General features: G+C 37.2%; 1 protein-coding gene across 1 annotated transcript in view; it reads right to left on the bottom strand.

Annotated features, from left to right (window-relative positions):
- Positions 1–16420, bottom strand: part of LOC150109672 (neurobeachin-like protein 1) — a 1254229-nt gene that overhangs the window by 635179 nt on the left and 602630 nt on the right. Inside the window, exon 28 of the mRNA XM_090413954.1 lies at positions 9425–9584. Coding sequence (XP_090270080.1) covers positions 9425–9584 — 160 coding nt within the window. The remainder of the gene's footprint in view (positions 1–9424; positions 9585–16420) is intronic.

Genomic DNA, 16420 nt, shown 5'->3' with positions numbered 1-16420 from the left:
TGATACTCTATAGAGGCCAACATGGTTTTGTTAAAGGTAGATCCTGCCTTAGCAATCTATTAACTATCCATAATAGAATAACATCAGAGTTGGACAAGGGAACTGGCTACACAGTGGTACTTCTGGATTTTGCTAAGGCTTTTGACAGGATACCCCATAGAACACTGTTACGCAAATTGGAGCAGATGGGAATGGATATTAAATTGGTGATATGGATAGGAGAATGGCTCAGGGAGAGATACCATAAGGTGGTGTATGGAGGAGCCGAGTCCAGAATGAGGCAGGTGACCAGTGGTGTGCCTCAGGGCTCTGTGCTTGGGCCAATGTTGTTTAATTTGTATATAAATGATATAGGAAACGGCTTAAAGGGAGATGTTCAGTTGTTTGCTGATGATGCAAAGTTGTGTAGTGCAATAAAAAATCAAGCTGATGTTGAAAGTTTGCAGGAGGATTTAAATAAGCTGGTAAAATGGGCAAAAGAAAATGGATGTCAGTTCAATGTGGAAAAGTGTAAAGTCTTGCATTTTGGGATTAAAAGATTACCAGCTGTGTACTACATCGATGGAAAGGTACTCCAAGAGATTGATGAGGCTAGGGACTTAGGGGTATTGGTAGATAAGGAGATGAAGTTCAGAGGACACATTGCTAAGGTGTCCAAGATTGCACATAGTTGTTGAGGAACACACTGACATCCAGAGATAAAGAGGTTATTATTCCCCTTTATAAAGCATTGATACTTCCACATTTGGATTACTGTGCTCAGGTCTGGTCACCTGGATTCCTTGGAGATGAGGAGGCTGTGGAGAGGGTTCAGAGAAGAGTGACCAAGTTGGTGAGTGATATAAAAAATGCTCCCTACATTGATAGATTGAGAGCTTGTGGATTGCAGAGATTGGTTGATAGGCGAAGAAGAGGGGATATGATAGAAACATTCAAATTACTAAAAGGTTTTTATAGGATTGATGCAGGGGAAATGTTTCAGCTGTGTGATATGATGGAAGAACAAGAGGTCATCTCTGGAAATTAAAGAAGAGTGTGGTTAACAAAGGTGTCAGAACAAGGTTTTTTGCCTGGAGGGTGGTGAATGAGTGGAATTCATTGCCTGACTTTGTTGTGAGCTCTTCATCTGTAAATGAATTCAAGAAGAGATATGACAGATATTGTTTTGCTAGCTTGGGTCTCCCACGATGAGTCTACTGACTCCATGGAGATACACGTAATAATAATAATAATAATAATAATAATAATAATTTTTGTCAGGTTGTACATAGCTTTTTTTTTCCCAATGGCTATCCTTCTTTTAATTTCATCTTTGCATTTATGATCATTTCTTATTCTGGATTTCTAACAATTCAAGATTTCTCTTTATCTCCCTCTATTATAAATTCATTTAAATTGATAGAAGCCATCACTTTTGTGTTGCCGATGTTTAAATTAAGCCCTGTTTTGTTACTTTCCCTCTTAACCAATAGAATCAACCATTCCAGATCATCTGCATATCTTAAATTATTTATTTATTTTTCTGCCACCAATCTTAATTACAGCTGGATCTGAGTCTAAGTTAGCCAATCTCATCATACATTCATTACCAATATTAAAAAGATAGGGTGACAGTATACAACTCTGCTGTACCCCTTTTTCCACTCGAACACTGTCTGTTTCTCAAAGACTGTTTTTACAGAAGTTTCTTAGTTGTCACACATATCTCTTATCAAGAGGATTAGATGCTCATGTATTCTCACTGATCTCATTACAATCCCCAGCCTGTTGTAATCCACACAATCAAAAGCTTTCTTATAATCAATAAAACAGATGAATACTTCCTTCTGAAATTCTCTTGTTCTTTCCATAATCCATCTCATATTTGCTATTTGGTCTCTATTTCCTCTACCTGTTCTTGTGGCATTTCTCTATTCACACACGACTTCAGCCTTTGTTAGATCACTTTCAGCATAACTTTACTTGCATGTGAAATTAACCATGCTACCGGCCAAGACATCTATAGACGTCAAAGTTTTCATGGATGCGAAGTGCATATTAAAATTGTAATACCATTGATATTACATTGAAATATATGATGGATACTAAGCAATGAAGATGTTTGATCCATAACGACCGGTGAGGTGGTTAAAGTGATGGTTCTAAAATTCTCAATCTTTGGGATTTTATTTATTTATTTATTTATTTTTTTTTTTTAATTGGAATGAATACTGATGTTTTCCCATCTCTAACCCAGTATATTTTTTTCCAAACCTGTTGACAAATTTCGGTCAATATATTCACTACTTCATCCCCAGCTGTTCTCAATAATTCCACTGACATTCCATCAGCTTCTGGAGCTTTTCCTTTTCGCAGCTGTTCCATTGCCGATATCATTTCACTTTTTTTTTCTTTTTTTCACTGCTGCTTCTTTCATCAGATATTTTCCCAAATTACTTTTTATAACTCCTAATCTAGTAATGAACTTCCCTGTAACATAATTTATCTTTCATTTCATTTATTAAGACTCATATCAATAAATAATTTCTCTAGATTTCTGATACCCAAACTACCAAATGAATTCAAGTGCAGGCCATTACTCATAGTTAAATGCATTCTTACCTCAAAGTTTTTTCTTTAATTATTAAACATTTTTATAAAAAATAAATATATTTATAAAATGTAATTTTATAAATATATTTATAAAATTACATTTTATAAATATATTTGTTTATTAATTGGAATTACTAGCTGACATCTTCCCACAAGATATTATAAAACTATTTGATTTCGTAATGCACTCTGGATATGGATATTTCTTATGTCAAAATAAATTTTACAACCAAGTTGAAAGAACTGCTATGGGAAGTCCACTCTCTCCTGCTCTTGGAAATTTTATTTAGAACATCTAGAAGAAGTCCTGTTCTCATCTATATTCCCTCAACCATCCTTTTGGGTTAGATATATAAATGACATCTTTGCTGTATGGCCTCACAAAAGAGACTCCTTACCTTCCTTTTTAAGCAGTATCAATTCCTTACATCGTCGTATAAAGTTTACCATGGAAATTGAAAAAGACAACAAGTTATCCTTTTTAGACATCCTTCTCATCCGTTCACCTTCTGGTATTCTTACAACAACAGTTTACAGAAAACCAACTTTCACAGGTTGTTATATTCTCAAAGAATCTGCTCATCACCCTTGTCAAAAAACAGGAGTCACAAAATGTTTAATCTGACGAGCCAAAACTAACTGTTCAACTTCTCATTTATTACAGAAAGAACTTTTGACTATCAAACATCACAGGAAACTAAATGGCTTCTCCGAAAAGAGTACACAACATCTTTTCGATTCTTACAAACCAACACAGAACAACCAAGATTCAATACATCGAGTTCCAATTCCTTACATTTCCAGGATTTCAGAACCAATTTCAAGAATTCTAAAGAAATATGATCTAACAGCCACTTATACACCTATTAACAAATTATCCAACCATTTTCCTTCATCTAAAGATAAATGTTCAACCTTGTCTACTGGTGTATATCAAGTTCCTTGTCATTAAAATCTTTCTTAGTTTGGACAAACTGGACGTTCCATAGAAAAAAGAATTCAAGAGTATCAGTCATCAATTCAACACAGCAAACCTGAGAAATCAGGATTAGCTCAGCATGGATTAGAAACAAACCACAACATCCTTTGGTCCAAGACTCTCCTCCTACACAGATGTCACTACAAATTTGAACGTTTATTTAAAGAAAGTGTAGAGGCCTTACTTCAACGTCCTAACTTGAATCGGAATGACTGTATATCTATATCAAAAATTTGGGAAAGTTTAATCAGGATAACACATTAAATTATTTTTTTTTTAATCAGTATAATGTTATTTAAGATAATTATATGAATTTCTGAATTAATATCTTTAATTATGTTTTTTAAAAATGTTTACTCTTCTAATACTTAGCGATGTGACATCACGCGGCACGTTCTATGTATGAATGATCTATTGTTCGTATTTCACTTTGTTTTTTAAAAACTATTCCTATGTAGCCACTGAAGATGATCTGTAATATTCAGACCAAAATATTTGGCAAATTAAACATTATTCTTGTGCTAACGTGTATACATTTCTAATCATTATGTCACAAGTATCGTTAAACAATCAAACCATCATAGAATGCAGAGTTCTGATTCTGTACATTTCAAGCATTTCTGATCTCTTGCCAACTACCAAAGACAAACTTTCCCCCCTCTATCTCCAGCTGGTGTTAACCAGATTCCTTGTGAGTATAATTTCACATACTTTAAACAAACAAGAAATTCTCTTGGGGGGGGGGGGTCTAATCTCTAAAAACTGAAGGTTTTTAGAGACTAGATGCAATAAACACAGTCGTCAGGGGATGTAATGTATAGGTGGGAGTGAGACAAGATTACTCGTAGTTGGCGTATGAAACAAAATTCTGTCTGATAAGCTGGCTACGAGATTACTCGTAGTGACCTTGAAGACGCGGAAGCGCTTGGTGTGCGGGAACAAACTATGCTCGAAGAGCGTAGCAGCAAATGTGTTAATCATAATTTTAATTTTAAAAAAATTGTGTATATGTAAATAGGCTGTATAATAATAAGCTGTGATATTGATATTGAAAGAAAAAAAAAATCGCCGTACTATACATTTTGTACTGAACAGAAAATGTAACAGTATGCTTTATTGTATAAATGTAAATACCCTGTATGATGATGAATAAAATGTTATTACAGTTCAAAAAAAAAATTATTGTTATTATTATTCCAGATTTCATGCTTAATCTCTTTATTCAGCCACATGATACCTACCTTATTCAGATTTCTGACTTTCAGAATAAATTCACTCATTGATGCTGTTAAATATCTCTTGGTCTGTGCCCAAGCAGGATTTATCACCTTCCTGCTTAATTCCTCATTCCATGCTTTACCTCTAAGCTATCACCTAAGTTTTTTGTAATCATCGACTTTGTAGTTTCACATGTGTGCTTTCTTCACAGAAGTCTGCATATGGCTGGCCACCATGCACATATACACACACACACATGTGATCACTTCATGATCACTCTCACCAACTGGAGGGAAATTTGATATCCCACACATAATCACATCCTTTGTGAAATGATCAGCTCTAAGACTCTAAATCCCACATACCCTCTTTTACATTCTGCCTAAGAGAAAGCTACTTCTCAAGAACTCAAGAAATTCCTTTTCCTTATATCCAAGTGCTATATCTTAATTCCAAACTACATTAAGTTAAAATACCCATAATGATCATCCTTCTTTTGTTCAATAAACCAAGTTGCTTATATACATTTTGTCACCACACTCCACATTCTGTGGCCTATAGCACCATCCAACTAAATATGCCTTCATGTCAACCTCCACTTGATACAATACTACCCTAAACCATTGCTACTATTTCTCTCTTGCATCTCCACCTTAAACAGACATAATTGACTGCTGTCGTAATCAGCAGCATCTCTCCATCCCCCTTTTCTTGTCCTTTCTATCTTCATAAAAACATTCTACCCTTCCATTTCTATTCCCATCAGGACACCATCCTCCTTATGAAGTTTCACTTATTCCAACAATTGTTTGGTGAATAAATTCAATCAATGACTGGTTATATTTAAGTTAAAAAATGACCAGTACAACCCATGTCACTGTTAGTTGTGATTTTCCTAAACCTGTCCATTTTTCAATCACCTTTATCACCACTTACCCCATACGTCTCTCAGACTCAACTACCTCCAACCTTACACCCCAGATCATCCAATTTCTATGATAACCAACCCCATACACACATTCTCTACTGCTTCTAATATCCAGTCTTATGCTTTCTGTACATCCCCTCCCCATGTCACTGTCCACCTAGCACTTGGGTTCTCTCTCCTCATCTCTCACAGTACTACTACTATTATTTCCATTAACAAACATTTCAGTCTCACTCATTTCACTCTACTGATCTTCAACTTCACCTCGTTTCCTTTGAGTTCTTACTCACATCACTCATTGCACTTCCTATTAGCAACAGTCTCGCCAGCTGACTCACATCAATTCTATTCAAATACAATCTGTCACTTTTGTACCGATCCATCCTAAGCATTTGTAAATGCACAGGATGCATTTACAAATTGCACTTTCTTCTCATTACACAGCTCTGCGAACATATCATTCATGATTATTACTCTCCATCTCAACTATCATTGTTATAACTAAGCAACACAGTGACAACCTTTACTACTACACTGTAATCTTTCACTCTACTCAATAACCACCTGATATCCATATTGATAATATTATTATTATTATTCAGGCCTCCATGGAGTCAAGAGACTCATCACGGGAGATCCTTCCGAGGAAACGCAAAGTCTATTGTACCACTCCTTGAACTCATTGACTGTTTTTGCTCTCACCACTTTATCAGGCAATGTATTCCACAGTTCCACCACCCTCCATGCAAAGAAACCACTCCTCACCCTCTTGATCACAACTTCCTTTGGTATTTTCCAAAGGATAGCCCCTTGTCATTGCTCCCTCCAACTGCTCCACCAAGTGAAAGAACTCCTCCAGTGTCCACCCTGTAACTGCTTCTTAACAGTCTAAAACTCTCAATCGTTTCACTTCTCCTTCTTCTATTCACGAAACTCTGCAGTCCACATTCCCTAAGCCAATCCTCATAATTAGCATTGAACAGTCCTAAAACCATCTATGTTATCTGCCTCTGCACCTTTTCCACAGTTAATTTATCCCCTTCAAATTCTGGGGACCAAATTTGAGAACAATAATCTAAGTGTGGTCTAATCAGTCTTATACAATGGAATGATAACTCTTCTATCCCTACAGGTCAGTGTCCTTCTCAGTATTGCAGCAACCCTCTGGGTTACCTTCACCACCTTTGCAATATGCTCCCTGAATGTAAGTTTCCTATCTATCATCACTCCCAGATCTCGTCTCCCCCTACTTCCTCCAGTACAGCTCCTCCAATTGAGTATGCAGCTTCCCATTGATGTATCCCAAACTTCAAGACTAAATTTTGCTGCATTAAACTGATTCCCCATTCATTTGCCCACCTGTGTAGTTTATTCAAATCCTCTTGCAGGGCCACCATATCTGTACAATTACTAATAACCAATCACGGCTTCACATCATCTGTTAACAACTGAATATCCCTTTGTAATCCATTGACTATGTCATTGATATAAAGGTTGAACAATACAGGTCCCAGTACTGAGCCCTGTTGAACCCCACTTGTAACCTTCTGCTTCCTTGATATTGCCCCACCATACATAGACAACTCTCTGAAACCTATGAGTCAGCCAATCGTGAATCTATTTGACTAACCCGACATTTAAACTCATGTGCTGCAACTTAAATTTCAGCTTATGTGGTACCCTGTCAAACAGCTTTGCAAAATCCAAAAAAATGGCAGTATATGCCTTTCCCTCATCAACTGCTCTTGTCACTTTATTATAAAAGGCAATCATATTACTAAAGCAAGAGTACCCCTTAACAAATCCATGTTGATTCTCACAGATAACATTACCCTCATCTACTCAACGCTGTATATAGTCCCTCATTAATTTCTCCAAGACCTTAACAACTACTGATGACACACAAACAGGCCTATAATTAGACACTTCCAGTCTGTTACTGCCCTTATGCAGCAGCACTATCTTACCTTCCTTCCATTGCCTGGGTACCTTCTCCCCCCCAAGGCCAAACTTTTATTGAAAAGCCAGGTCAACGGAGCTGTCAGTTCTTTAGCATATTCTCTCAAAACCCATGGTGAAATACCATCCAGTCCAACAGCTTTACTGGTATCCAGAGTACTCAGTATTTGGAACACACATTCCTCTTGCACCTCTAAACCCTGAACCTGCCCTATCCCTCTAGTATTAAAACCTCCTCCAGGATGAAATACTCCAATAAAGTGCTCATTGAACAACTCCACTATGTCCTCTGCATCAATCACTCTATTCCCATTTTTATCCTGCAATGTCATTCTTCCACAAATCGTTTCTCTGCTTACTGGTCACATAGCTAAAAAATTCCCAAGGATTTTCTTTGGATCTTAGTGCCAATCTCTTCTCATATTCCAGTTTTACCTTCCTCACCATTCTGGTCACTCTCCTGGCCTGCATCTTATATTCTTCGTGTATCTGTCCTCAACCCCTCTCGTTATTTCTCTTCTATAATCTCTTTTTCAACTGCAGTTCCTGTTTGATATCGTTTGTCATCCACTTTACACCAAATTGTGTCCGCTTCTTCACCTGTGGAATACAGCTTACTATTGCTGCTAGCAAATATTCCTTGACAATTTCCCAAGCACTAATGATATCCTGGCCTTCCAATTCTGTCTTCCATGGAACTGCCCCTAGTTGATACACTATTATAATCAACCACCTCATAATTCCACATACGTTCCCTTTTCTCTGATACACCTGCATGTCTGTTCATCTTCCAAGTCAAAACCACATGGTCACTCTCTCCAACTGGTGGGAGAAATGTCATCTCACTTATTATCAGATCTTCCGATGCTATGACCAAATCCAAATCTCTTGTTCTCTCTATTGCATGCTGCCGAAGACATTTGTCCCTCAAGAATTCCAGAAATCCTATCCCCTTAAGGGTTAAGAGTGTTGTAATTTATCTTGTATTCTGTCTCTTTTGATTGCTTGTTTGTTCTACACTAATGACGATATAATGTTAATTTTGGTAGCAAATATTTGTTGCTAACTTCAATAACGTGCTGTGTATATTCTATTTCACTCTCAGTTAGATGGTCCATGTTTTGTGTATAACTCTTGGCTGACCCTCCCTTCTCACATTTGTACTACTAACGGTATATCTGGGATTTGATTTATTTGTGTTGTTCTCTTTGTAGAGGCAACCAGCCATTTGATTTGCAAGATAGGTTGCTTCAATCAATACTAATGTAAAATAATGACTAATGAACATTATAGTGTTTTAAATGAAGAAGAATATCAATAAGTTTTTGCATGTACCATTCATTAAATTTTTATGATGTGAATCACTCTTCAGTTGTCAATATAAACTTGAGAAGATCATTGCAATTGCCTGTGATACATGGATATAAATTGGATATTACCTGTCCAGTGTAATGCAGAAGTCCAAAACAACCATGTTCAAAGAGGAATCAAAGCACTTCATAGAGACCTGATAAATAACATATTAAATTGAAAGAAAATAACTGACAGGAAGTTAGTAATGATGCAAACCTAATTATTTAGTATTATCATAACATTCTGCACATCCAATTGAGGATATAGTACATTATGATTCTAATTCATAACTACTATCAGATATTCCATGCACAGCAAATTATTATTAAAACCACTGTTAAAATATATATATAATTTCAAAAGTCTATAAGAATAATGCATAATTCTTTTCTCACTTGTCATTAAAATCTGATCAATTAAATACACTGCCATATCTTGAGATACTTGATGTGGTAACAACAAACTAGTCAAACAAGAGAATCCTATATCATGCAGTCTCAATCTGGTCTTTGATTTTTCATATACTCGATCGGTCTTTAGCAAGGCAGAAATTACCTGTAAGAAAATATTTTTATTTCACTGTATTATTCCTGGCCTGCAAAAAAAAAAACGTTCTCCTTGACATTATTCAGAATTCAATGGAAATTATGAAAAAATTTTCTGCTATTAATATTCATACCAAGCTATGTATGGCATATGCTGTGAATCAAGTGGGAGCTTTCTGTTAGGTAGGCTCATTTTTGCACATCTATTAACATCAACTTTTTTCTTTCTTTCTTTTTTTTGACAGAAATTTATTAAAAAAAATAGTATTTCTGAATTATCACAATAATGTTCTTTTAGAATTAAGTCAAGAAAGTAAAGAAATATTAAAAATATGGCTAGTATTTTGAAAAATGATTACATTTTTAAAATATCATTTATTACTGGAACTGTTGATTTTTGTGCAGAATTAAATATTTGGTATGCATAGCAAGACCATGATATTAGAATTGCAGCAGGATCTTGAAATGCAGTAAGAGAAAACAGGCAATTGTTGCAAGAGTCAGCATATTTTTTCAAAAAATCCAATAAAGCAGTTAATACATTATGTACAAAAAAACAGTACAATCTGTTATTGTGCTTTCTTTTTTAATAATCAGATTCTGTTTCATTTCACAGTAGATCCAAATAAGATTTCATAAAGGCCACAAGCAGAAAACTTGCCTCTTATCCAAATGGAAGCTATGCCTTCTGGCTTGCTAAGGCTGTTGGATCACTTCCACCTCTGTCTCATCCTACTATACGTGTGAAGAGGCTTAAGTGCTGTGAGGACATCATGTTGGAGGCTTAATGGATTTTTTAACAACACTCAAAAAGAATTAAAATAGACTTTAATACTTCCTATATTTCGTCCTAGTCACTAGGACATCTACGGGGATTACAAAAAAATTAATGTAACATATGCACAAATAACAAACAATACTAAGCCCAACCACGTGGGTGACACTAAAGTCCTATCTAGGTAGAGCGCCCTCTAAGGGCAGTCGTAGGTGGCCTGGAATGTAAGGTGGGAACTCTGGTGATGAGTGTTTCCCAAATCTTCGGAAGCTTAATGCACCCATATTTATTGAGATTTGGTTGGTTTTTGAGAGCTGCTGCTGCTTCTAAGAAAAGTCTCTCTTTCTTGAATTTGCTGTGGTGGAGCATGGTGGTTTTCTTCCATGATACTCTGTGGGTGGTGTCCAAAACATGGTCAGCCAAGCCTGAATGGCTATAGTTGTGTTTGAAGATGTAAGACTTGTGTTCCTCTAGACGGATGGATGCTGATCTGCCTGTCTGTCCAAAGTACGCCAGCTTACAGGAACAGGGTACTTTGTAAACTCCAGGCAGAGAGAGAGGAGGGAGCTGATCTTTCGTAGAACGGATAAGGGTAGCCAGTTTGCGGTGGGCTTATATGCTGTGTGTAGATTGTATTGTTTTAGTATCTTGGCTATTTTTTCAGATGTGCCACGGATGTAGGGTATGGTGATGGCATTTTTAAAATCTTGTTGACGAGAAGGAAGGGGAATGGGGGAGGAGTTGATTATTTTTTTGATACTGTGATCGCTGTAGCCATTGGAAAGGAAAGTGCTGTGTATGTGGTTAAGCTCATTAGTGAGGGCGGTTCCACTGGAACAAAAATTGTGGGCTCTCTTGGTAAGAGTTTTAATAATGCCATATTGTTGAGAGGGGTGGTGGTGGGAGAGTTTGTGAATGTATCTGCCTGTGTGTGTGGGTTTTCTGTATACGGTGAAGGTAAGTGTATCATTAGGCAGGCGTGTGACTAAGGTGTCTAGGAAGGGCAAACAATTGTTCTTTTCCTTTTCCATAGTGAACTGGATTCTTGGATGTAGACTATTGAGATGACTGAGGAAGGAGTCTAACGTGTCTGGGCCATGAGGCCAAATAGAGAACACATCATCTACATATCTTAGCCAGATAGAAGGTTTGAGTGGGGCTGAGTCTATGGCTCGTTTTTCGAAATCTTCCATATAGAAATTGGCAAGGGGTGGTGAGAGGGGGGAACCCATGGCAGTTCCCTCTATCTGCTTGTAGATTTTGTTGTTCCACGAGAAATATCCAGAGTTAATGGCAAAGGAAAAGAGATCTAAGATGTCAGAGGGAAAAATCTTTTCTAAGAGAGATAAGGTGTCAATTAAGGGAATATTGTTCTTTTATTGAGGAAAAAAGATGTTTTCTTGAGTACCAAATACAATGACAAAATATGCCCTGTCAAACACCTACCCCTTTCAAAAAGGTTTACCAAAAATCCACAAACCCAATTCCCCACTCAGGCCTATAGTAGATGCTACCAATGCACCTTGCTATAGACTATCTAAACAGCTGGCCAACTCTCTGATCCCCCTCACCGGAAGGTCCCCTTCCTACATAAAAAACTCGACCCACTTTAAAGCCCTCACAGAAAATTTAACCTTGAAGAAGACAGACATATTGGTAAGCTTTGATATCTCATCTTTGTTTACCAATATTCCCTTAATTGACACCTTATCTCTCTTAGAAAAGGTTTTTCCCTCTGACATCTTAGATCTCTTTTCCTTTGCCATTAACTCTGGATATTTCTCGTGGAACAACAAATCTACAAGCAGATAGAGGGAACTGCCATGGGTTCCCCCCTCTCACCACCCCTTGCCAATTTCTATATGGAAGATTTCGAAAAACGAGCCATAGACTCAGCCCCACTCAAACCTTCTATCTGGCTAAGATATGTAGATGATGTGTTCTCTATTTGGCCTCATGGCCCAGACACGTTAGACTCCTTCCTCAGTCATCTCAATAGTCTACATCCAAGAATCCAGTTCACTATGGAAAAGGAAAAGAACAATTGTTTGCCCTTCCTAGACACCTTAGTCACACGCCTGCCTAATGATACACTTACCTTCACCGTATACAGAAAACCCACACACACAGGCAGATACATTCACAAACTCTCCCACCACCACCCCTCTCAACAATATGGCATTATTAAAACTCTTACCAAGAGAGCCCACAATTTTTGTTCCAGTGGAACCGCTCTCACTAATGAGCTTAACCACATACACAGCACTTTCCTTTCCAATGGCTACAGCGATCACAGTATCAAAAAAATAATCAACTCCTCCCCCATTCCCCTTCCTTCTCGTCAACAAGATTTTAAAAATGCCATCACCATACCCTACATCCGTGGCACATCTGAAAAAATAGCCAAGATACTAAAACAATACAATCTACACACAGCATATAAGCCCACCGCAAACTGGCTACCCTTATCCGTTCTACGAAAGATCAGCTCCCTCCTCTCTCTCTGCCTGGAGTTTACAAAGTACCCTGTTCCTGTAAGCTGGCGTACTTTGGACAGACAGGCAGATCAGCATCCATCCGTCTAGAGGAACACAAGTCTTACATCTTCAAACACAACTATAGCCATTCAGGCTTGGCTGACCATGTTTTGGACACCACCCACAGAGTATCATGGAAGAAAACCACCATGCTCCACCACAGCAAATTCAAGAAAGAGAGACTTTTCTTAGAAGCAGCAGCAGCTCTCAAAAACCAACCAAATCTCAATAAATATGGGTGCATTAAGCTTCCGAAGATTTGGGAAACACTCATCACCAGAGTTCCCACCTTACATTCCAGGCCACCTACGACTGCCCTTAGAGGGCGCTCTACCTAGATAGGACTTTAGTGTCACCCACGTGGTTGGGCTTAGTATTGTTTGTTATTTGTGCATATGTTACATTAATTTTTTTGTAATCCCCGTAGATGTCCTAGTGACTAGGACGAAATATAGGAAGTATTAAAGTCTATTTTAATTCTTTTTGAGTGTTGTTAAAAAATCCATTAAGCCTCCAACATGATCTGTCTCATCCTGATGCACCACTGTTATTTCACCCAAAGATAAAGCTGACCTCCTAGCATCACTCTTTTCTTCAAACTCCTGCATAGATGACAAAGGAAAATCACTTTTTACCATACCAGAATCCAAGTCCCATATGTCTACTTTAGTTTTTTGACAAAAAGAAATCAGGAACTACTAAATAACTTGAATACTAAAAAGTCTTCTGATCCTGATGGCAACTTCCTAATTGTTCTCAAACAATGTGTTCCAGAGCTAACACCCATGCTGCATTGTCTCTATAATTTACTATACATATTTGATACTTAATCCAATGCATGGAAGCAATCTCATCTCCATCATAATTCCAAAAAAGGGGTGATAGAAGTCTACTATCAAACTACCAACCAATTACCATCACCTCTGTCCTCTCCGAAATAATGGACAAAGTCATCAATAGCCAATTCCTCCACTACTTAGAGGCCATGAATTAATCAGTGGCCACCGGTATGGATTTTGCCATTCAAGATCCATAGTTGACTTTGTAGCTTACATCACCCACTGCTGGACACATACAATGGAAAGGTTTGGAGAAACTTGTGCAATACAGATATTATAGCATGATGGAAAATTAGGGAGGAAAAAAGATGTTTTCTTGAGTACCAAATACAATGACAAAATATGCCCTGTCAAACACCTCCCCCTTTCAAAAAGGTTGGTGTGCATGCATGCTGGTGTGTGTGTGCGTGCGCGTGCATTCGCTTTTACATGATAATGATAATAATGATAATAGCCAGAGCTATTTTTTGTGAGATGGTGCACAATGACATAGTGTATCATAACCTTTATTAACAGTGATATGTGATAATTTACTTAAATTTATAATATTAATTAAATTTTTTTTTTTTTTTTTTTACTTAGTATGAAAATACATTTAGTTATTTAATGGAATTTGATTTTTTCCCTACATCTACTTTTTAAGATATTGCTAAATAACACTTTTTTTTTTATATCTGCAATATGGAGTGGTGTGCCCTCCCATGTGTCATGTAATAATAATGAAATTAGTTTAATTATAAACAGTTTATTAAAATTACCATATACATTACTGATTTTGTATATATGAGGGTTGTTTGAAAAGTTTGGTAAAAATAAGTTAAACACATTTTTTATGGGAAAAAGTCACCTTTTATTTCTCAACATAGTCTCCATCGAGGTCTACACATTTGGTCCAGAGAGTTTCCAATTTTTTCATCCAATCTAAAAAGTAGGATTTGTCAAAATGTGCAAAATAGCCATTAACAGCCTTGATGACACCCTCGTCTTCCCGCCGAGCCAAATTTTTAGGTTTGGGAACAAGAAGTCACATGTAGCCAAGTCCGGAGAATAAGGTGGATGTGGAACCAATTTGTACAATTAATTTTGACATTGTGACGGCCGGTGTGTGGGACGGGACAATGCATTGTCTTGATGAAAGAGTACTTTTTTGTGCACCAATCTTGGCGCAGTTCTTCAGTTCTTCTTTTAAACAGTCCAACAATGACACAAAATACACTTCTGTTCTTGTCTTATCTTTTACCAAATAGTCTATCATGATAATTCCTTAGGAATCCTATAAAACAGTGCCCATCACCTTCCCAGCTGACAAAACAGTCTTCACTTTTTTAGATGCTCTTTCACCAGGCATTGTCCACTGTTTTGACTGCGGCTTAGACTCAGGTGTGTAGTGGTGGATCCAAGTTTGGTCTATGGTCACAAATCGATGCAAAAAAAAATCTTGCAAACTGCAATTAAACATTGCCAAACACTGTGTTGAAATGTCTTTTCACATGCATTTTTGACTGACAGTCAACAATCGCTCACACAGCTTTTTCATGTGCAATTATTCGTGCAGGATATTATACACCAATTCACTTGAAATGCCTATCTCAGCAATTTCATGCGCTTTTTCACTCGGTGGTCTTCCATAACGATACCATGGATTTTGTTAATCATTTCATTCATAGTGACCTCAGTCGGGCGTCCAGAGCATGCTAAACATCCTTATGTTTAAGTATGGACTTACGACCACGTTCAAACTCATTTATCCAAAAATAAATAGTCTTTAATGCTGGTGCAGAGTCCCCATGAAATGCATCTAACTTGGCTTTGATCTGCGCGGCCGTTCACTTCTTCAAATAAAAGTGTTCTATCACTACACGAAACTTGTTTTTCTCCATTTTTATGAAAAATGCGAACACAGTCATTTTAAATGTTTGCCAAATGAGAAATACAAGTCGCACGTGGCTAAAATTTTGACAGGGGTCATGAAAAAGATGATAAGTGCCAACACTGGTATGAATGAAAGAACTGTGTCACCATCTACTAGAAATTTATCAAACTTTTCAAACGACCTTCATACATCATCATCATCATCATCATCATCATCAAATTCCTGCCATGTACCCTCAAGGGGTGTACAGGATATGACAGTACTACATGAAAAAATTACATCATTAATAACTTCCTATCTACAATTTTCCTCCAAATCAGTCTGTTACTTGTCAAGACTCCAACATTATCAGATCTTATATTTCTATCGTCTAAGGCACTTTGTACCATATCAATCCACCTATATCTTGGTCTTCCTCTGGGTCGTTTTCCTGCCAACCTGGCAGAGAACACTTGTTTTGCTAATCTTTCCTCTCCCATTCTATTTAAGTGACCATACCATCTGAGATTAGCTCTGCTAACACATTCCTGGATGCTGACAATGTCAAGTTCTTTCCTAATATCCTCATTTTTAATATGATATTGCCATTGATGCCATCTGTTCACGCCTCTAATCTTTCTCAGGACTCTCATATCTGCAGTCTCTAGTCTTTGGTCAAGTGTTTTACTTCTGACCCAGCTCTCAGATCCATAAGTTAAAATTGGTTTGAACACAGTCTTGTATACAGCTAATTTAGTGTTCCGACTAATTTCTTTCTTATTCCATATGAATTTATTCAATTGACTTCCCACGATACCAGCTTTGCTGATATCGTGGGAAGTA

Source organism: Typopeltis vanoorti, chromosome 2 (assembly GCF_054136105.1).
Source record: "Typopeltis vanoorti isolate ZY-2024b chromosome 2, IOZ_Tvanoo_1.0, whole genome shotgun sequence".
In the NCBI taxonomy this organism is placed as follows: Eukaryota; Metazoa; Arthropoda; class Arachnida; order Uropygi; family Thelyphonidae; genus Typopeltis; species Typopeltis vanoorti.
The sequence above is the reverse complement of the archived record's forward strand: the minus strand, read 5'-3'. Positions and strand labels throughout refer to the sequence as shown.